This window comes from Argiope bruennichi, chromosome 7, assembly GCF_947563725.1.
Source record: "Argiope bruennichi chromosome 7, qqArgBrue1.1, whole genome shotgun sequence".
Classification (NCBI taxonomy): Eukaryota; Metazoa; Arthropoda; class Arachnida; order Araneae; family Araneidae; genus Argiope; species Argiope bruennichi.
In genome coordinates, this window is record NC_079157.1 from 112,254,940 (window position 1) to 112,279,606 (window position 24,667).

The 24,667-nt window shown below is 29.3% G+C and overlaps 1 protein-coding gene across 2 annotated transcripts in view; it reads right to left on the reverse strand.

Moving 5' to 3' along the window:
- LOC129976562 (regulator of G-protein signaling 7-like) overlaps nucleotides 1–24,138 on the reverse strand; it is a 339,884-nt gene extending 315,746 nt beyond the window's left edge. Inside the window, exon 1 of one of the 2 annotated variants that reach the window (XM_056090192.1) lies at nucleotides 23,931–24,138. In XM_056090192.1, coding sequence (XP_055946167.1) covers nucleotides 23,931–24,014 — 84 coding nt within the window. In that variant the 5' untranslated portion in view covers nucleotides 24,015–24,138. The remainder of the gene's footprint in view (nucleotides 1–23,930) is intronic. The other variant, XM_056090191.1, reaches the window with a different exon arrangement.
- Between the last annotated feature and the right edge of the window lie 529 nt (nucleotides 24,139–24,667).

Consider the following 24,667-nt stretch of genomic DNA (forward strand, 5'->3'; position numbering starts at 1 on the left):
AATTTTAATTAACTTGGTTTTATAAACATATATATAAACTAATGAAAATAAGAAATTATACATATTATTAATTTATTATAGTTTAACATATGTTGAAATGTGAAACTAAGTTAATGAGCTCACAGTCGAGCTTACTAAAAGAGACCTTTTTATGTGCCCTGTATAAGGTCGCAAAGTGCCTAAGTCTACCAGTGGTCTTCTTAGAAAATAAAAGCAACGTCATATTCACCAAATTTCAACAAATTTACAAGAGAAAATCAGAAACAATTTTTCTTATCTGTTGTGAATCCTGCGTTTTAAGTTGATTATTTGTATATGTTAAATACAATCGAGAAACAGTTGAATCTCAATTTGCTATTTGTTGAGAGAAAAAAAATGGTAATTTAAATTAATGAATATCATTTAAAAATTATCTTGAAAGCTATAATTACTAGTTCTGAAGCAGTGATAATAAATAAATGAATGAATGAATTACAGTATATATTTACTAAGTACTTTTAAGCACAGCAAAATTAAAATCACTGAAAAACTAATTTAGACTCAGTTTTCATAAATGCATATTTAATTATTCAAATTAGCGACTCCATCAATAATATTTAAATGAATTCTAAAAAATGATTTTTTACTTTCTCGTATTCGTAGTATAGAGGAAGTATAGTAATTTTCAAAATTTTCGAACTCAAGAATTTAACGAGTCACCATATTTTGGACTCCCCTACGTTCGAAAAACACATTTTTAAAAAAAATGTCGGTTTGTCTGTCTGTGACAAAGATAACTCAAAAAAGTTGTGAGCTAGATGGGTTCAATTTGGTGTATGGGCTTTATACCAAATTTGTTGATCTTTATCAAATTTTGAGCAAAATCCATACTCATGCAGTCTGTCTGTACGACTGTTCAAAAATAAATTAACACAAGAACGAAGAGAGCTAGACAGGTTAAATTTGGTACATAAATTTAATATCTATAGTGTAGAACAGATTAAATTGAGAAATAAATCTAACTAGGGATTGACTGTTTATCGGTCGGCACTTTTAGAAACATGTATATTAACAACTCAAAAACGCAATGATTTAAGTATATCAAATTCAGTAAGGAATTTTGTGACTACAAGTGCAGTTTTGCATTAAATTATTGTTTCAACAGTTTGAGAAAAATACTACATCTGAAACACAAATTCTATTTTGAGATACTATTAACCGTATGCCAGGGAATAATCGCCAAAAAATGCGCCAAGGATCAGATAATAGACTAAGTAAAAATGCGACATTCATCCAAAGTAACTATTGTGCGCCAATATCATGCAAGACGTGCTTTGGGATAGTCTTTATTAAAGGGTATACTGAAACGTTTTATGGAGTCAGTAATTAATTTTTATACAAGGTAAAATATTTTTCGGCTCAATTTTCATAATTTCATATTTTATTATTCAAACTACTGTATTGCAACACCATCAATATTATTTTAATGAATTCTAAAAAGGACTTTTTACGGAGAAAAAAAAAAGGTTTCTGCACAAGGCAAAATACTTTTTGACTAGTCATTATAAATGTCATTCCCAAATAGAGATATCGGAAAAAGTCATGAGAATTTTTTTTGTTCATTTTTCGATTTATTTGCCTCTTTTAACGACCGATCTGACAGATGAAAAACTACAGGATCAGATGAATCGAAGTAGTTCTGATATATTCCCCTAATAATGCTAATAAAGCACATTTCCTCTGCTTTTCCCATTTGTCGAATCATTCGAACCTCAAATGATTTCTTATGCTCTCAGATAGAAGTGATGGAGGGAAAAAAGCCAACTGTCGGAAATAATCAATATATGAAAAGAAGAAAAAAATATATGAATGTTTTCTATCCAATAAAAAAATAAATCGGAAAAATTTCGTCAGCTTTCTGTTTAGAGTCATTATGACAAGTAACTCAACAAATATGATTCATTACTAATTAATTAACGATACATAACATTCATATTTAATTACTAAAAGTATTATTAACATCTTTCTTTTTTTCATACATGATAAATCAGCAAGAGTGGTCACCCAAAAACTTTCTCGCATACTTCCTAATAAAGGTGTTATTCCCACCTTGCTTAATGATTAACTTAATGAGAACTTAATGATTAAAGCATTTTACAGAGCTCGTGTAGTATTAATTAATTAAATAAATAAAAAAAAGTGGAATTGGATCAGAAAATAAGTGACCATTTATCTCTTATTAGTTAGATTGAAGTTAATATGGGTTAAATTAATTTAAAAATTAGTAAAATAATTAGAATTTAAATGAGATTAAGAGATCATTACATATATACAATCATCCACTGCCGTCTGTAACTCTGGATACCGTTAAAATGACCCATGCCTTTTTGTCTTGCGCCATTATCAGGTGCGAAATCCCAACTTTTGCTTTTGGCGTCTAGCAAATAAGATAGGTTTTTCTTCCTAAGTTTAAATGGATTGATTTATCAATGAGTCAATAGATCTAAACATAAATCAATAACGTTTAGCTGGGGCCTGAATTTTTTTTTATTATTTTATATTTATATTGATTCATTATATTCTTCCTTCGCGGATCAAATTAAAGTTTATTGTTATCAATTTCTTTCGGTATTTTTTTTAATTTGGCATAGCAATTTTTTTTCTGTTTGTTGACCGCAATTTTAATGATTACTTTAATGTCAGTTTTCGTGAACTTTATGGATTGAGAAGATCTTATTGCAAAAGAACAAAATTTATAATGTTATTATGCATTTATATCCAAAATATACTGCAAATATTATTATTACTATTTAAGCACTCTGCCAGTGTGGTTGATATTTATTACATTTTTCTTCAGCTGATTTATGACAATTAGATTTGAGATATTGTTAACAAGATAACGACCGCTCCAAATAGACACATCTTTTAATTCTTTAAAAAAAGGTGTTTCTTTCCCCTCACCATAAACATGTATAGGTCTCATAATCATGTAGTATAAAAATTGTACGTCTCAAGATCATGAATGCCACAAGTACTCGCATGTTTATTTTCAAAGTCCCTGAAATGAACTTAATGCAACATATGTGTTTAATGCTATAAAAAATAATGTGCGATTTAATTTCTTTCTCTTCCACCGATCGAAAACCAAAATGTGACGCAGAACTATAATTTTAGCAATACAATCGCATTCCAAATGTCATTTATCTAGGAAGTTAGCATTAAACAGTTTGGAGCTATTGCGTTTACATGTATGCGAGTGAACAAACTGAGAGACGAACAACCCCTCGACGGATTTGGGTGCAATCGGATATGGATCTACACATTAAATGTTCAACTTGTACGCCAAATGTTTTTATCCAGTTCTTTATTAAGCTCAGGTGTCGTCCTCGTCATCTGACCGCGGTTCAAAATGACGAGGTCCGTCCCAAAATAACCCTAGTGTTGCTTCAAACGGGACGTTAATAGAACCAAACCAAACCAGTTCTTTATTATCATGTTCATTCATTTATCTAGCTCTTTGCAGTTGTCATGTTTATTCAAATTCGATAGACAAACAAACTTGTTGGCGATAGATTTTATCCGAAATTTGTCGTCATGTTCACAAACAGACATAGTTTCAAAAATGCTTTTTAGAAAGGTTTGAAACTTAAATGTACATCAAAATCTCGAAATCGATTATTTTTTCCCTTGACGATTATAATATTTTTTCTTCGTTTACGAAAAAGTAAAAGTAGATAGCAACACATAAATTTTAGTTCCACAGTCTCTCACAATAAATCAGCTCACAAGCTCAGGTGTTGTCCTCGTCATCTGATCGCAGTTCAAAATGACGAGGTCCGTCCCAAAATAACCTTAGAGTTGATTTACAACGGGGCGTTAATATTAACTAAACTAAGAAAAAGCCACAATAAATAAATATATAAATAGCATTCTTGATACATTACTGATTTACACCAAATGCTTTAGATCAAACCTCTGTCTTTTCCACACGTGTATAAATGAATTAATTAACTTAAATATTTAAATTCCAGACGTGTACAAATGAACAAGTTTAATTAAAATAGATTTTAAAAACGCACTTTTATCAAGCCACGAAAAGGTTGAATTTTTTAAAGTTATTTTCTGCTTTTCAGTGTTAACTTCCACCATTTTTGTACTTCACTGTCAGAAAGTTCCGCAAGTATGGAATAAAAATTTGAATCAATTAAATATGAACTGATAATTAATTGAAATAGAGCAATAGTATTGTTATCGATAACACAGAAGAGTACAGGGTTTTAGAATTCTAGCAAATCATGAAATGAATAGAAAGGAATCGATAACAAAATTTCATTTTTATAAACATGGAAAATATAAAGTTAAACATAAGTTTTAAAAATACAATAAACAAAATGAATGAGCTTTGAATTACGATTAAATCACAGAGTATTAGATATAGGATTTAAATTGAAGTTATTTTAAATTGAAATTATTTGATTAATTATTTCTATTTTGTCTGCACATAAATTCTTTGAATTAATATTAATAAAAAATTTCTTTTGTATTATAACAAAAATCAACCAATTTATAAAAGTCTATCACATTTTTATGATCATTACCTTATACTGAATGAATTCATAAGTCTCATTTTTATGGGAAGAAAGACAGCTAAAAAGCAAGCTATAAATTTAAAAAAAAGCATTAAAACGGCATATTCATTTATGATAACAATAGCATTGATATAAATTTATAACAAATTAATCTATGGCTATTTTAAATCTACTCCTTTTTATGATATAAAATTATCTTTTGTACTTTACTTTTTAATGATACATATTAAAGCAGACTTAATTTATATTCCATAAATTATATGAATTTGAACTCGCTGTTTTCATCTTTGGTGGAAATGGAATTTCAAAATTTTCTATTTTAATTTCTAAATGTAAATGTTTAAATTACAGCATTCTTTACATTTATCATCTATAGATAACAATGTGACGTATAAATAATATATAGATTAATTTTATTCATTTTTGTTTAAATAATTTAGTCTTCCTTCATTATGTTCTCAAGCTGTCTTATTGATGTATTTCTTCAGCTAATTTGGAAGATTTTTCTTTAACCCTTTCTAAGCCCGTGGGAAGTATGCTTCCACGGCCACTTTATCAATCTTTGTATGAAATTATGTAGGTTGGCATAAGTTTTGACAAATATTTTTAGAAAAACAGAAACTTAAATGCTTCAGTTCTTTATCTCGCACAAAATGATGTCTGGATTTGTTACTTAATTATTAATTAACCAAATTAATTAATGAATAAAATTAAATTTATCTAATAAGCTAAATGAATACCTTTTCTTATTCTAATTTCAAGCCTAAACATTTTTAAACATAATATGACTAGAAAAAAATGGCCCTTTAAAGGGTTAAATAATAGGCCTTAAAATTTACATTATATATGAAAACCAACCGAAATGTGATTTCATTAATTATGAATTAATGAAATCTTAATTAATTTCTTTTCATTTTTATGAGTTCGCTAACAATATTGGTAATCATGAAATTTAATACGATGGAATTGCAATTAATTAGTTTTGACAGAAAACATCTGTCTATTTTCTTTTTCTATCAGCTCGTTTCACTTTAATTCGTATAATTCGAAATTAAAATTTGGAATCGCTTTCCTATCTTAATAAATTTTATTTTCCTTTTAATAAAATTTTTCGAACCTATTCATTGTAAAGAAACATAATTATATTTCACGATTATTTTAATCTTATTAGAATTTATTTTTTACAATTTCAAAAATAATTTTTTTATTTAAAATTGTTTACTTCCAGTTTTTACGATTTCAAAATAAAATATCTGATTGCATTGATAAATTGGATCTGGTGTCTTATTTAAATCTTTTAATTTAATTTAATTTTTTCATTGTTTGTTTAGCCCTACTTATTCCCCGATTACACAGTTTAATTCATACAATATTAAATTAGTTATCATTGTTTTCCGAAACCCAGCTGAAGTGAGACGAAATTTAAACAAATCTCATCACAGTCAAAATCGTCTCAGCCCTATTTTTCAAATCGACTCTGCTCAATAAATTCTATTCGCACATGCTCAGATGAAACAAATTCTTTCATTCAACAGCTTAGCATTAGAGGCAGATAAATGATAATTTCTCTGTAGCTTAAGAGAGGCTCTCAAAGCTAATTTACTTCATTAATTAGCATTCGTTTCGTGCATCATTTCATTTATATGAAATGAGCTTGACATTTTAATTAGATGGGTTATCATTTTTTTTAACTTTTTCAAATACAAAGTAAAATTAAGATAAAATATATTTTGATAAATACGGCACTTCAGGTCTACTTGAGTAAAAATTAAAGATCTATATCACATTTTCGATTCAATCTATGGAAAAAAAAGCTTTCTAAATAAATACTAACCGTCTTTGGTGGCCAGCTGTTTCTCTGGGATAAGTAGTCGCAAAAGTTTTTCAATTAAATATTCTATGTAACTTGATCTTAATAGCTTCAACAAAATATTTTTAGGTTTCAAACTTTCATAGATATACAGGGTGTCTCAAATACCTTGACCGCGGCTTTTATTCCTTAAATATTGATCGTAGACATATACTGTAAATTACAAAGTTGTGTAAAGGAAGATGCAAAGTATTATGAAATCGATTAAAATTTCCAAGGGATTAAACTTTAAAAAATACAAAATTTAAATTTTTATACTGACCCCGTACAAAAAAAATTCCAGTGAATAGAATGTGCCCAATCCTATAATAACGTCATGTACAAAATTTATGAATTTTATCATGAAAACTCTCAAAGATATGTTAAAACAAAGTTGGCGAAGGGTCAATCACACATTAAAATACAAATGTTTACAGCTTCAGTGCAGATAACGCGACGCAGGAAGGCATCATAAGGAAATTAAATATGCTTCATATCTTTGGTTTTAAATATAAATTTTAAAATCTATGCTTCCTGAAAAATACTTTAAAATTATATATCATGAATTACAGAATATAAAAATAGCACAGTCAATGAACTTGCAAAAAACTTATGTAATCTTTCCTTTAAGTTATTATTTATACAAATATTTAATACTTTTGAACCAATAAATAGCAAAATTATTATTTATTTATTCAATCATTAGTTAATTTGTGTACGACCCCTAAAACACGAACATCCGACATGATTTTTCCTCTTTGCGAACTCATATCCATCATCTGAAATTTTGTACATGACCTTATTAGACGATGGGGCACATTTTACTCACTAAGAATTTTTTTGTACGGGGTCCGTATAAAAATATAAATTTTGTATTTTTGGAAGTTTAATCCCCTGAAAGTCTTAATCGATTTCATAACATTTTACACCCTTTTTTACGCAACTTTGTAATTTACAGTATATGTATATGATCAATATTTAAGGAATAAAAGCAGAGGTCAAGGTTTTTGAGACACCCTGTATTTTCAAACTCTTTTAGAAACCTTATGCCATTCTATTCTTTTTACAATGCATTTTCCTTATTTTATGTCACATCATCTAAACTCTCTCGAAAAAATAGATGCAGTCTGATATTATTCTTTATTTGACAATGTAACCTAGTTTTTAACCTAAAATAAGGTAAAATTTGACATTTTTCTTCACGTTGATAGTATTTTAAATGTAAATTTAAATCTTTTATGTATTAAGTAAATGTAGCGCTAGCTCTCTTGAAATCTTCTTCGGCAGTAATAATTTGTGATACAGACAGAAGTTTCATTTCATTATTTTTTGTATATCAATAGAAATTCGGTTTGTAAAGCAAATACGGATTCTAAATCAACAGCTTTGATATTCTTCCAGGATTCTTATGTTTTTGCATTATAATTTGTATTAAGTTTAATAGGTGCACAGAATTCTTAGGTATAAAATATTGTTCGTAATTTGACTACATACAGAAGAAAAAAAAATTTATGTGGCAAATAAATTGATATCATAGAAATTATAATTTTTTGTATTTTAAGGTGATGTAAAAATTATTTTTATGTTGCAATATTTTCGAAAGTTTTTGAGGAAATAAAATGTTTGCAATTTTTAATATAAATTTTAATTAAAACTGTTTTTTTTAAATCGTTCCAAGCTAATTTTTGCATTCTCCAAAGTATATATTTGTCAAATTTGGGTATACCTATGTCAAACAGTCTAATCTGTAGAGCGTTCAACATAGAAACACATACATTTACTTTGATTATAAGTAAAGATGAAGACAAAAATGAACATACTTGCCCACTGTATATAGAGACAAATGACAATACAAAACGGAAACTCAAATTTCCTCCTACACCATAAAATTATTTTTTAAAATGCCACATTTAACAAGACTGATTTTAATATGCCTGTTACTAATGTCGTCCCCCCCCCAAAAAAATTATATACATTTTTAATTTTTATTATTTTTTCATCACTCCCAAAGAAAATTTCAAGTGTATTTACACCTATCCTTTTAATCATACACGCTTTGCTTTTGCATACAATGAAAATATTGAAAATTGATACTTTTTCCAAGGGCTGTTGGTGACAGTTAAATTATTTTCGCCAAATCGAATTACCAACAATAAAAATCTTGAAAAAATCGCCAACCATTTGACGATTTTTTACGGCTTTTGGGAATGGAAAAGTACCATTATATTCCGAGGGCCGTTGGTGACAGTTACATTATTTTCGCCAAATCGCCAGCAAAAAAATCGTAAAAAAACTCGCTGACTATTTGGCGATTTTTTTCCGATTATCGGAAACGGAAAAATGCCAAAACTATTATTTGATCGTGGTTAAAAGTAAAATGTTAAAACAATGAGGAAATAAGAAAATAAAACTTAATTAACGCCATCGAATAACTATTTTCTTGTGGAATTCATAAAATAAAAGTAATAATAAATAAAAATAAAATTCAAAAATAACTTTGGGTGATATTTTCGGAAACTAATCATTTAAAGTAATATATACACTTCTTAACCGTAAAACTTAGTATGATAAAGTTTCAGAAATGATTCTTTATATTATTGTTAAAAATTAACTATAGCAAAAGTAATGTACTCATAAAAAAAAATGTATTTAACTCTTTGCACTTGGAAAAGTAATTCTATGCATAATTATTCACTTAATACAAGGCCTTGTTTATTCCTCCAAAATATATATATATATATAAGTTGATTTTCTCCGAAAAATTAATCTACGACTTTTTACCATTCTGTAGGCATTTTTAACAATCAAAATCGAAAAATAAGTAAATAAAACATCAAAATGATGCACCGTCTTGCATAGTGCCTGAAAGCATCATTCGAGTGCAAAGAGTTAATACCATCGGAACAAATGTGTTAAAATTTAATAAATAAATTAGTAAATGAAATATTGTTATAAAATAGTTAACAAAATTCATAATTTTTTTAAATTTTAAATATTCTTTAAAATTTATTAAATTTAGAGAGAAAAGCTCGAAAATGAAAATTCTGTTACCGAAAAGTTAATTTCTTTGAGTTTCAAGAAGGCATAAAAAGGATCTTTTGCAATAATGCATGCACTTGCTATGTTGAGCGTGGTAGGACGCGCACTATCTATGTCAGAAATAACATAGGATCTTGCCGAGACGCTCCCAGTCTCCACGAAAAGGCCATGAAAGAGCGTCTCGGCACGCTGGCCGTAGTGATTATGTTGCACTGTTTGAGACTGTTTTCGGTCGTCCCAATCGTGAAAATCTGGATACATAATACTTGTTTCTTTAATCACTCATTATAAACGGCATTCTTTAACTATGAGCACTTTTTGCAAGAAATCAAATTTTGCATGTTACCAAAAAAGGGCAGCCTTTTGACTTATATCTAAAGTCTTGAAGTACATAGATTATAAATTAAGGTTGCGAAGCAATTGGATTATAAATAGTTTACGCTCGATCTCAGATGTTAATTGAAATACCGCGGGGTGGAGCAATTAATTTTGGTTAATGGATTGATTTTTGGATTAATCAAATCGACTTCAGCTGATGAGAATTAATTTTGATAGTACATGACATGCTTACCTTCAAATCGCAAAGTCACGGTTCTGAACATTTTTAATATATGATTCTTAGAAATTCAATCAACTCACGATTTTTTTTTAAATTATTAGATAAAAAAATTAATTTATTTTGTTTATTAGCAAACTTTAAGGAGGATATTTCGTGCTGGAACTAACTGAATATATTATTGTTAGATGATGTGCCCAGACAGTTTGTTAATTGTTAAAAATATCTGAGATTTGATAGTCACAGTTTTACTAACAAAGGTTATAGAAGAAATTCTCATAGACATTCTCACAGTGTTTAAGAAATAAAAAAGGCATAATTTGCACACTTTAGATGTAAATATACAGTAAAAATAAAAGTAAACAATAAAGATCTGGAATTCTATGAATTGAAAAACTTCAATTCCCAAATCAAACAAATCAAAGCTAATCACTAAAGGATAGAAATAAATAGCGATCCACTAATAAAAAAAATGCAAAATCAAATTCAAAATTTTTAGAAAGCGTTGAAAGAAACTATTAGCAATTACTCCAACTGGTCTTCAGAGGAAGAATATAATGAATAAGCATAAATATAAAATAATAAAAACTGTATCTCAACCCAATCTCCTTTCTTACAGTATAGCATAAAATAAAAACAATAAAAAAGTTAAAACCCCATATTTTTTTTAATTTAATATTTGTGCTAAGCTTTATTCAAATATATATATATATATATAATATAAAGTAAGCATTATTTTATGTGAAGCAGAATACAGTTTGGAGACAATGAAGATACTTTTGATTTCGTCACGGCGTTTTATTTCATTTTGAAGAAGCAGGCATATGTACAAGCGATGAGCGCACAGAACGACACAGAAAAGGAATGAGGAAAAAGCCCTTGGACATTCTATTCCTGGTCTTATACAACCTGAGATTTTGATAGGGAAAATATTTCTTTACAGTGCTAATATATTAAGATTTCAATAGGGATTTTTGCTACGTGCGTTGAAGAGGCAGGGGAAACACAGGGATCTTTTAAAAAAGAATTTGTCTCGTCAGCGGTATTTTGTCTCTTCACTCGGATTGTGCGAAAGTTAGGTTTTTAGCCGATTCAGAAATTTTATAAAGCTACTCTTGAATTAATTAAGTAGAGAAAGTGGAATTGGATCACGAAATAAGTGAATATTTTTAGAATGAAGTTACTAAGGGCTGAATTAAAATAAAATCTTGGAAATTAATTAAATTGAAGCTAAGAGTTTAAAATATCATTATATAATATGTAAATTAATCACTTTAAATATAAAAAAACCATGTGCTACTTAAAGCCACAGTAAAATTTGAGATTAGAACATCCAATAATGACACAGGTAAAAAGGCGTAGATTTTTACCTTCCCCCCCCCCATCGGTGCAGACGACACTAGCATATTTTATTGTAAATGAGGATTAAATCAATGTGTTTATACATAAAATGATTAAAAAATATTCATATGTTTACAGTATCAATGAGCCTAAAAATACTAAATAGTCACTATAGAATTTGATTATGAAGCTTTGTGAGAATATATTTTGCCTTGGACTTCGAACATTCGAACCATTGCGGAAATGGAAACTGTCTGAAACGTGGAGATTTGTCAAAATCTGGAGTTCGAGGTTTCTTGGGGATGGTTCTAATACTTTCTTTTTGTATGGACTCATACAAGAAATAAAAAAAGAGCACTAATAAAGCAAAGTAGAAATTAATGAGCTTCGATTTTTTTTAAATATAATTTAAAATTTACATTAATATTAAATAATTTATTTAATTAAATTAATATTAATTAAATATTTTATGGCAAAATTTTGAAAGAAAACAAATTTACGTGATTTTAATTGCACATCTTTACAAAATACCTAAAAACAAAAATAAAAAAATTGGATAAATTTTTTTCATAAAATTTCTTTCATAGAATTATTGAAATTGCGCCAAAAAAGGATTCTATAATCAGAGGGAGTTGTCTCTCCAACAGTGAATCTCTCGTGCGAACATGCTTTTTGGATGTATTTGCTTCGACTTATTGAAACCAAAATTTGATGCTGAATTACAATGGTAGTCTCAAACTCACATACGGAATTCCATGTAATCAAGTCATTACGTTTTTGAGTATCGCGGTTAGATGCATGCGAAAATACAGACTTACAGGCGGTCACCCTTATATACATTTGGTTCGAAATTTGATAATCTACATTTTAAATGCTAAATCTGAGTGCCAAATTTTGCTTAGCTCTTTACGCTTTGTAGTTTTTGAGCTGACTCTTATTTCAAGAAGACAGACTTACACTGAATTTGAGAAGAATCTATGAATTTTATCTGAAGTCGATAAATCAAATTTCAGCCGTATTGCTCAAAACGTTACTGAGTTATCATATTCACGAAGAGACAGCTTTGATGCCAAAAATGTATTTTTGCGAACTCTGAGAGGTACAAAACATGGTGATTCGTCAGAATCTCGAGTTGAAAATTTTTGACAGATAGAATACTTTTTTCGGTGAGAAAGTAGAACCATAGCAGAATAAATTTGATAGCATATAACAAACTAATTCTGTTAATTATCATTTTAACATGATGATTATTAAATTGATGTTTTCAGTCAATTTCTTGATACATCATTCACAAAGCAAAATTTTAATAAAATGCTACATAGGGCAGAATATTGGAACTAAAGTTACCAAATTTGATAGATAAGCCTTCCGGAACAGTAGGGCCCATTATGAAAAGATTTTCGAACTTTAAAAATTCAATTAATGATTAATTATTTAAATAAGGTTTTTTCTCAAAAGGTTCGGAACATGTTATTACCGCTATACAAATCAGCAAAAAAAAAAATTGCTTTTTGCATATAACATTTCATATCCATGTAATTTTTTTCTTTAACTTTTATAAATTTAAAAAATATTTTAAGGTATTTTTTCCAATAATGCTTTTCACTGTTTTAGTTACTGCGTTTACGCATACACATTTTGTGACCATATTAAACATATACTTTCATGTTCGCATATCACTGTAATACATAATAATAATTTTTTTAAATAACATAGATATATGAATCGGTTCTGAAAAATTATAGTTAGGATTAGAAGTTTGAATAACCGTAATATTTTTACTTTCTCGCGTACGAAGTATACTCGAGATTCTAACGAATCTTCATTTTTGGACCTCACTGACTTCTAAAAATACATTTTTGGAATTATATCTGTTTATGAACACGTCAAATCGAAAAGGCTTTGTGGTAGGCGGATGAAATGTGGCGTATGGTCTTTACAGCAAATCTTTTGTTTTCTTCTAAGTCCATTCAGAAGTATGTCTGCCTGCTTGCCCAAAATAAATTAACACGATAACTACAAAGCGAAGAAATATAGATATATAAAATTTCATATTCAGGTATACTGTAAATAAATTACTATTGCGTTTCTTGATTGTACAATAATTTATTCGAAAGCCAAGATTGTGGTCTGGGTGAAATGACTTGAAGACACATGTTGTCTTTTATGTGGTTTATTGGTAACATCAACAACAAAAGGCACATGATTACGCCATAGTATAGTAGGCCTAGAGAACTAACTACACATAAAATTTCTCGGGAGAAAGAGAGCCGAGATTACACTCCCCCTAGTACAGGAGTCGAGTTCGCTTCTACTGGAATAAAAAATACTAAACAACAACAGGGAGACCACGTGATACATGATTGGTAGTTAGCTCCGCCGAGGAAGATCACGTGGTTAACTGAATTCTTAACATATACTACTTTAAAATGTAGGTATTTATAAGATATTGTACATATGGAACCAAATCCGTCAAGAGGTTTACCCTGTATCTGCCTACACTTTCGCAAGCATGTGAATGTGTGTTTCCAAATGGAAATGTATAAAACATCTAATATGTAGTTTTGGAACTGTAACTGCAGTTCTGTGTAAAATTTTATTTCAGTCGGATGATAAAAAAAAACCCACCTAAAATACACATTTGTGTCTTCTGACACTTGTTTTATTAACAGCAGTCCAGTGATTAATTGTCAAAGATCACACTCTAATAAGCTCTTTTATAACTATTGATCATCAATCGCATGCTGTTAATAATACACTACATTTATTAAAGAATAACTCTGCAAATTTCAGGGAGATCACTCGCGATAGTTTTTTGAGGGCCGCGGTGGCCTGGTGGTAAAGTTTCGGCTCGTAAGGCGTAGGGTTTCAGGTTCGAGACCCGATTCCACCGAAAAAACGTCGTGTAAGGGGATCTGTTGCACGTTAAATCGTCAAGGCCAAACGTCCTCCCGCTGGAGTGGTGTGGTGTGGAGAGGGAATTGCTCAGGTGTCGTCCTCGTCATCTGACCGCGGTTCAAAATGACGAGGTCCATCTCAAAAGTGATATTTAGTCCTAGTGTTGCTTTACAACGGGACGTTAATATGATTAAACTAAACTAAACTAAACATGCTAGTTTTCTTGGTAGAAAAAAATCATTTGAAGAAGAAGTTCAAATATATACAATTCTAATTGGTGTAACATAACAATATATAATTCTAATTAGTAGTTGAAGAACTTAAAATATGTCAGCCAGTCGAAAGTGTTTGTTTCCTATATATATAGAGAGAGAGAGAATATTTCGAAAAAAAAATTGACGAAAATTTTTTTTACTAAGATTAATTTTATTTTTAATTCCTTTTGCCGGACCGTGAAATATTTGTTATTCTTGTTGTGCTTATGGCAATTAACAAATCCGCTGACAGTTATCTGTCAGCGATTTAAGCCGAGTGAGCTTCTCTTGTTTTTTCAATAGCGCCAAATAGGGCCAAGAGTACGACTCAGCTACTCACGCGTCACAACCCTTTTTTCGGGGCGGACTTCATTCGTGCATTTCATTCACTCATCCACAGATCGTAATTTAGACCTGAATCAGAGAATGATCACCTCTGAACCAGTATCCTCAGTGGTATTGCTCTCGATATGGAGGACTTTATGACCACGACATATTTATACGTGCACCAGTCATCACACACACGGGGTGTCTTCGGCCGGTCGGGTTCGAATGCGCAACCTAAGGGATACGAGTCCAACACCCTACCAACTAGGCTGTCCCAGCCTTTTTGAAATATTTATGATACTGCTCAGTTATTCGTTTAGAAACATTCTCAATATCCTCTTAACAGCTATTGATCTCCAAGTAGGGCAGCCATAGATTTAAAACCGATTTTATTGCAGACTTGTAAAATAAGTGCATGGGTGTGATCGCTAGGGAACAGTCTCTTTCGGTAACGAGTTGATTCAGATGAATGTTGGTGGTTAGGGCTTGTTAATGACTGCTTTGATGTCAGAATCAACGGATAATTTAGACTTTAATAATAACATTAAACATGTCGACAAAATAACCCAGGGGACGGAACTGATGAATACTTTGATATGATTTAAAAGTCTTTTAATAAAAATAAAGTATACACATTTATTGTGGTTAAATTATTATCTCTATCTCTACTATTATTAGTGTGTGTGTGTGTGTGTGGCCTAATGGTCAATAAAAATGATGACAAATTTTGAGAGTGGTGATGTACACCTCGATACAATTTCTCTTAATTAGAATTTTTATTACTTAAAAATCAAGTAAAATTTTGAGGTTTTTCTATCATAACTGCTGAATATATAACAATACAAAAATAAGCTTTACACCATCTAAATAAAAAAAAAATTACTGTCCTTAAAGATACCAACTTAACTGCTGTACAGTTTTGTTTTCAATTAATTTAAAAATATTTAAAGTTAATTTTACAAGAACAGGCTTCACTGTTATAAAGGAACTCAAATTGTTTTTCATATTTATTACACATTTTTCATACTCTATTTTTCTTCAAATATTGATGAAAGTAGAAATATATGGTTGATTTCTTTAAAATGAGTAAATTCCTGTTTAAAGCACACCGCTGATATTTTTTTTTAAATTTTGTTGTAAACAATTAAGGTTTAACTTCACAAGTAAGCAATGATGAATTTTTTTTTTAACTTAGTTGATTTTCAAGTAGTTACAAAAGCGCTGAAGATTTTCTATTAGTTCAAGTGAAATCGGATACTTTCCAATTTAGTTATAATTTTGGGTCAAATGACAGAAAGTACATGATACATGGCAAAACGAAGAAAGGCTTCTAAAATAGTTAAACCCTATGCGAAGTTGCATCCATTTTGATAGTTGAGTGTTTGAAACGCCATACCCATGTACAGGCGGACAGACAAATGTGCCTCTTCAAGACGAACTTTATCCAAAATTGCGTTGAGATTAACAAATTTAGGGATTTCCTACATACAGAATTTCACTCCTCAACATCATCCAGCCTTTGAATTATGCTCTTTTCAGAGAGACTCAGAAAAACCTAAAACGTGTTGATACATTAAAATCTCAAGGTCGATTTTTTCTTTAACAATTATGTTTTACTACTTTCATGAGAAAATAAGGAAAAAAAATTTATATCATGATGCATCTTCATTCAAATTCAACCTTTATCTCATTTTTATCGATATAATGTTCAAGAAATATTTAACAAGTGTTAGAAATCTCTAGTTACTATGGTATTTATAAAAACCTGGCACTTTTTTTTTATTCTAGATCATATAATGTTAACTAAATAGTTATAGAAAATGTCAATTTTATTGTGATTATTACATCAAAATACCTTATCAAAATCACAACAGAGAAACATACTGAATTTTGATGAAAAAGGTGAGAGCAGTAGCAACATACAACCATCGTATATCTAATACAACAGTTAGAGAGCAGATACAGTTAATCTTTACTTATGTTTGCCTGAATAAAATATTTTAGCAGACTGAATATACGTCATTTTGATATAAAGTGTCGATATATCAAATCCGTAAGCTTGATAATCTGAATACAACATTGTTACAGAAATTGCCCCATGGTTATACGATGAAGGAATTTCAACATGTTGCACAATGCAAGGCGAATGCTTTACCCCACAAGAAAACAGGAAGCAGAAATACAGCCGAAATATGAACCGAGAACAGCTCTGTAGAGAAATGAACAACTTATAAGTTGGCAACAAATAGCTAATTAGGTAACAGCAACAGCAGAACAGCGCCACCTATCAATACAATAATCCAAGAACAGAATTTATCAATAGAGTTTCTCAAACTTATATAGGGACATTTGAGTTTCCGACAAGGAGTGGCATCATGTAGTTTCAGACTTTAATTCCTGATGTAGAAAAGGTCATAATTCTTGTGTTTTCCAGAACATTTTTATCTCTAAGTTGTCAGATTGTAACCAAATTTGTTTCCGAGGTCGGAGCTCGTAGAATCATTCATTCAACATCTATTAAAGAATTTCTGTGAATCTCTCCTTTCAATCATAACGCTAACTTGATAGGGAAAGATATCACAGATTTGTTTTTCAATATTCTTTCTCTTTTACACTTTTCAATGCAGCAAAGAAATATTATGCAAATAGGAGGAAAGGTAAATTGTACCTACTGATTCTATCTTCTGTTACCTACGGAAAAATTCTCAGAAAGCAGATAAACAGGAAGTGTTGCAAACAACGAAAAAAACATTTCAAACTGTCACATAAATATGAGATTATACTGCAAATAAAAAATAATCTAATGGAATTCAACTATTTCCCGGTATAATGATCATGTTCAGAGAAAATATTATTATAGCAAAAGGATTCCATTTTGATGAATATCGATCGTGCCGGCCTGTCTCAATCCGAAATAATAATTCCTGGAATCATGTTGATGCATTAGCTGTCTGCCCGTGAAAATGTAAACACGACAAGTCAAATTTGCAATGCATTAGATCAAGATTTCTTAAACTATGGTAGGTGTTTTACTAGGAATGTACTAAATTGTTTTTGGTCTCATTCTTTTTTAGAAAAATACTTAAATAATTGTTCAAAATAAATATAAAATAATACTAATTTTAACAATTTCTTTTAATTTTTCAATCAAAATCACTGATACAATTTTTAGCAAAAAAGTAATGATGAAAAGGTTAATAAATGTGCCAGTAGAATTTATGGGAAGTACGCTTCCCACCAAATTTATCAATCTTTGTATGAAATGATGTAGGTTGGCATAAGTTCTAACAAATTTTTTAGTAAGTCAGAAACTTAGATGCTTCAGTTCTTTATCTCAGACAAAATGATGTGTCTTGATTGGTTACTAAATTATTAATTAACTAAATTAATTAATCAAATTAAATTTATCTAATAAGCTAAATGAATCCCTTTTCTTATTCTAATTTCAAGCCTAAAAATATTTTAACATATGACGAGAAAAAAATGGCCCTTTAAAGGGTTGCGCTAAGCTATATTTTATAAATCTGATTTATATTAAAAATATACATCTGACACGACTGCCAAATTTTTAAGGAAAATATTTTCTTTTCCGGATTAATTTTTCTGGTAATCGAATAACATTCTATGGGGAGATAAATTCCTGCCGTCCCTCCCCTTGCCCGAAAAAAATTAAATTATGCCAAAAGTTTACTATGCAATATTTTAAAGATAGGGAAACCAACGTATTGGAAATACTGCATGTGATCCAGGGGACCTTAAAGTTGATTAACAAAATATTATTTTCTGTGGGTTTTCTTGTACTGGATTTATATACAGACTGTGTTACTTTTCTTTATACTTCTGTACCTAAAAACGAATTTTACCTGCATTCGTTACATTTTTTTTTCGTACTCATATGCGAAGAAAAACTAAATCGAAACAGAAAATATTGTAATCGGCAAAAAAACCTGCAACTATATAACCTCTCCTGTATTGTAACTAAATATTTTGAGGAATATGCACTCTTCAGAATTCCTCGATTAGAGAAAAAGATTTTTGGAATTATATCTGTTTATCTGTAAAAACAATAATTCAAAACGTTAAGAGCCAGATGAAGGAAATTTTGTATATTGTCTATACACCAAATTTGTAGTTTTTTTTAAATCAAATTTTATATGAAATTAATTCACGTGAAATCTGTCTTTCTGGATATCCAAGCGTATATCTATAAAACGTAAAGAATAAGATAAATAAAATCTAGTATATCATTATAGCATTTAAAACAAAAACCGTATCAAATTTTGAACTACATAAATTTGTCAAGTGGTTGACCGTTTGACCTTTTGGTTTGTATAAAACGGTTTGTATTTTCGCATGCATGTTGTTGTTGTTTATAATGGCACTTGCCATGGACAAGCTCGCTGACGAAGTCAGTGATTTTAAGCCAAGGGAGCGTCTCTTATTTTAGTAGCGCCAACTAGGCCCAAGAGTACGTCTTAGCTACTCACGCATCACATTCGCTTGCACAACCCCTTTTTACGGGGGGGGGGGGGGCACATTCACGCATCTCACAGATAGAACAGGAAGAACAACCATGCCCGAACCGGGACTCGAACCCAGGACGCCCAGGTCACGGGGAAGACGCGCTACCCCTATGCCAGGACGCCGGCTCGCATGCATGTAAAAGTGTTAATTAAAAAATGCGAAGGCTTAAACTAATAAAATTTGGTGTGTAATCTTGAAAATACAATTCTAGTTCTATGGCAAATTTTAATTTCAGTTGTTCGGAAAAAACGATACCTAAAATACATATTCAATTTTCAGGTATTTGTGTATTAACTATATAAAAGCGTGTAATCGTCAAAAGAAAATGGTCTTGATTGATCGCAAACAATTCAATAAAATTCAATTGGTTCAAAGCAAAAACCAATATCTTATGCATTTTATTTGCTAATACCATGCAATTAATATACAAGTATCGGTTTTCTTTATTATAATATAAAGAACATACTCTCATGTGTAGGAATCTGGAAATAAAAATCCGGTATTCACAACTTAGGACAAGGTCCACAACTTTATTGAGGGGGAAGGGGATATTTATGAAAGAGTATGCAAAAACGTTTGGGGGTAAACACTTCAGCTGTTGTTGTTGTTTTTTTGTTGTTGTTGTTGTTGTTGAATTCATCCTATACTTGTTATAGTGTAAATATTAAATTTGGTTTCATTTGATTCATTAGTTTTGAAAGAAGATTTTTCAGTTTTTTTTTTTTTTTTTTTTTTTTTCTAATGAAGTATTCGTCGAAAAAATTTAAAATAATCCGAGATTTAAAATGTCGTGTGAAAGGCAGTTTTGGATATTTCTTGTATATTTTTAAAAATACCAAACCAGAACGCTTATTCTACTAGCAGACAAGTCCAATCAAATTTTTGGTCAATCATAGAAAAGCACATTCTGATATAGAATTCTTATTATATTATTATTTTTAAGAAAGTTGATAAAATATTTTCAATTTAAAAAAATAGCGGACAATTTATTTGTTTTTCTGCTGATTTTCCTAATCTGTCTCTATAATTCTAATCTATCTATTAATAAATTTTTATCTTGGCGATATAACCTTAATTTTTGTCATTCATTTAAACTTTGATTTCCTCTTGAAATGCGTTTTTTCTTTTTTTTTCATATGAAATTAAATCAGAATTGGTAATTTAAAGCTAAGTAATGCTAAACGCATAAATTTAATGCTATTCTATATATTCTATTCTATTTCATGCTATATTATAATTTCAATATAATTAAAAAATATTTTAACATAATTATTTAATCGAATTGCGCGAAGCTGTAGTTTGTAACAGATCCTTGTATTAAAAGAGAACGAGCAAATTTAAAGCAATATAATTTGATTTATAATAAATTCGACATAACTCAAGGCGAATTTGAAAATATAATTTTTTTTTTTTTTTTTGAGTCTCAGAAAGACTTTAAACTATAACAGTCGTATAGTCAAGTAGTATACAGACAAATTTTATTGCAAACTCTTAAACTTATTACTTACTGAATATAAAATCATTTTATGGAATTTAAAATATCATTTGCTACTTTTAAAAATCCTTGTAATCATATCCATCCATTTATCGCATATATTATTTAATTCTTCTTTGATAGAAAGAATGCTAATTTATAATTATTTTGTCTTAATTTAAAATTAATAAACCTTTCACCTTGATACATAAAAAAAATACGAATTGCAGGCAGCCACAAAATTAATGAAGAAACAACTTCTTATACGAAATTTACAATTTGAAATATCGTGCACAGTAAAAAAATAATACAATTAGTTTGTTTTTACAAAATTTATATTATAGAAAATTGAAACGAATTCATTTTATTCTTTTTACTAGAAAAAAACTTTTAACTAGAAAAATTAGTGATTAATGTCGCTAATACGATTTTCTTTTATTAGTTTAAAAGTCCAAAATAAAAATAAAATATTAAAAGATGGTCCGATATTTCAGAAATTTTTTGAACAGAATTTAGATTTCATATTTTAACTAATACCTGCATGGTGTGGCTTAAAATTTTAGCCTTTATTTAAAATCCGTGTTCTATCAATAAAAACTGGCACTGCCATTAGCAACAAGACAATGCAGATGTCTTATGTTCGTGAAAATATTTCCATAGTATAAAGTGACTCGAATTTCATAAAAGTCCATGTTATTGAGGTATAAAAAATCATCATAAATAAATAAAACATCATCATTAAACATTACATCGACCAATAATTAATTTTATATTAAAGATAATTAAATTATTAGTCACTTAAATCAAGAAAATTTTGCAAAACCAATATCCTGTCAACGTCTGTCTCGTTTCATAAATATTATATTTATAAAATGATTCAAAACTATTATAAAAAGGTATTGTATTTGGATGCTAAAGAGTTCAGGTTTCCATTAGATTTCAAGCCTTTACATAGTCGGATGTAAGCGCGTTTTATACATGCGATTCAAATTTTAAACTGGTATTTATTTTAACATGAAGTTTGAAAACTTCTCTCTGAAGTTACTTTCTCTCCAGATATAAAAGTAATTCGTTGATAAAAATGTACATAAAATTAACACACCAAACTAAGATTTTGCACCAGCTCCATAGATGGAAAATTATTAATAACTAAAAAAAGATTCCAAATTATATAAAAATTAATATATTATATAAAAATTATATAATAATAAATAATATATTAAATAATAAATATATTTTAAATAATAATAAATATATTATGTAAAAATTCCAAAGTAACATTAATATTTATGGAAAAATATTAAATAAAGATGATAAAACTTAGGTATTTATAATTAATTTTAAAATAAAATCTTTTTTTCTTTCTTTCTGAAAGATTTCAAACTATGATATCCATAAAATTAAAACTATTAATCCATAAAATTAAAATAAGAAACACAAATCTTAAATCATGTTTATAAGTGTTATATTATGTATAGAATAAAAACCCTTCCAAAACATGAAAATGTATCTGACTTGCTATCAAATTTTTAATTGAATCTAGATTTTTATTCCTAATCAGTATCTTTTTTTAGCTTATAAGATTCTATTAATTTAAATTATTTAATGGTATTGGTTTAAACGGAAAAAAAAACTAAATAAATGTGATTTATTGCATCCGCTTTTTACATTAATTTAAATTTAGAAGGAAAACCTCCTCTTTTCCATCTCTTAAGAGATGTAATAAAAAGATTCATAAAATTATTACACCAAATTCATAATCAATGTAGTTATCCTTGTTATATTTGAAACTATGTTATACTAACAATGTGTCTTATACATAAATGAAGGTAAATTAGCCCCTATCTCTGTATTTATAAGTGAATAAAAAATTGGAAAAAATTCTGAAATCAGGGACATAACTATGATCAACCACAATTATGCTCAAATCTTTACTATATTTTGTATTCCTATATATATATCAAATAAATATGCCTAATTCTACTTTTTCTCTTGAATAAAAACAACTTTTGTTTCTTCACATGGCTATATATATCCATAAGATTTATATAGCAGACATTAAGCATGCAATACACTAATAAAAATAAAAAAATTCCGTGGCTATAGTTATTCTAAAAATTTTAAACAAAAACTCATTGGTAATTTTATATCATTTTCTAAAACTGAAATTGAATTTTTAAAATCTTCTATAATTGTTTCTAAATAAAAAGTAATTAAGAATATATGTTATTTCTTTTTTTTAGTTCTTATAATACTCGTATCTTACATGAAATCGTCTTACACCAATCTTACATTGCCGTATCGTACATGAAACTCATCAAAGAAATTTCCAACATCATGACAATATAAAACCTCTCCAAAAAATTTTTAAAAAAAAATTGTTTGGTATTTTATATTTTTTAATCCAGTTTAGGCTTTCATCTAGTTTTATATCTTCTAACTTTATCTCTGTATTAACTAGAAAAATACTGAATGAATGTGTGTGTATGTTTTCCATTTTGCTTATAAACTCTAACTTTAAAAAATTATTCTGGCAGTCGGCTATGTTATTAAATGTCTATTAATGTGATATTCGTAATATAATTACAAATGATAAAAAAAAATCGCTGGAAATATTATATTTCCATAATTTTGTGAATCAAATCCACGTTTCACTTGTTCTAGATCCTAAATTAAATTTGAATGGATGAATTTATTTAAATGGATTAAATGTTAATATTAAACTATTTACAACTTAACACCGACCTTATAACATTAATTTTAAAATCCATGTGTCTTTTCTTCCTTTCCGGGAAAAAATGTACAATTGTAGTGTTCATAAAATCCATCATTCTCATTCGAAATCTACTAACATGGCAATTATTCCATTATGCCAAACGATTCCTGCACGAAACTAAACCCTATTCTATCCAGGTGTGAGGAAAAAAAACATCTGTCATTAAATAAAATTCCGGCGAAAATTCCGCAGTCGAAACCGAGGCATCGGAATGGTAAGGTCCAACCACTCTGCCCCTGTTGATCGAATGTCCCATGCCTTACAACACCTTTGTGCTGGGGCTCTCCCATTTCGCGACATGCGGAGAAAGAGGCAGGGGCTCACCTTCCTGTAGACGATGTGATTGGGGTTGTCGTCGCACCCGGGCGTCTGCCCGTTCCCAGAGTCGCCCTTCCTCCTGTACGCCATTCACGGGGCGCAGGTCCAGCGCAGGTGGTAGTCCATGGGCCGCACAACAGCAGGGGCGAACCTTGGATGGAAACTGCTGCCTCAGATTAGCCCTGACTGCACCCCTCCGCGCAACACTCGCTCAAAGGATGATGGGTAGATGAGACTGTAGCGCCATCTATTGACAAGGGGAGATAAGGGTGAGTGATAAACTTCAGCTGGTCGATCAGTAGGTGGAATCAAAGGATTCCTGGAACGATAAAAGGAGGGAATAAAGACTCTTTTGTTGCCAAAAGTGAAGAAATATTAAGAACGAAAAATCAGATTTATTCGTTTTAAATAAAATTATGCAACTTTTACGGAAATTATTTTGTTAAAAGCAAGAATAGAACAAGTTGATGGCGAATAAAATTGACACCTTCAGTGAAAAATTGCGAAAAATCTCTCAATTTTTTATTTAATAGAAATTTTGATAAAAAGAGAAAAAAATGCGATCATTAAATGCAGATAATAAGGAAAAATAAAAGAAACATTAATTGATATTGTAATCAAGTAATTAAATCAAGCTTTTTTTTATTTCTATTTTAATTTTTAACTGAGTACTGAAAATTATTCAATAAGTGAAGTGTTTATATTTATTATTAATTATTTTGTAATTTTAATTATAAAATAGT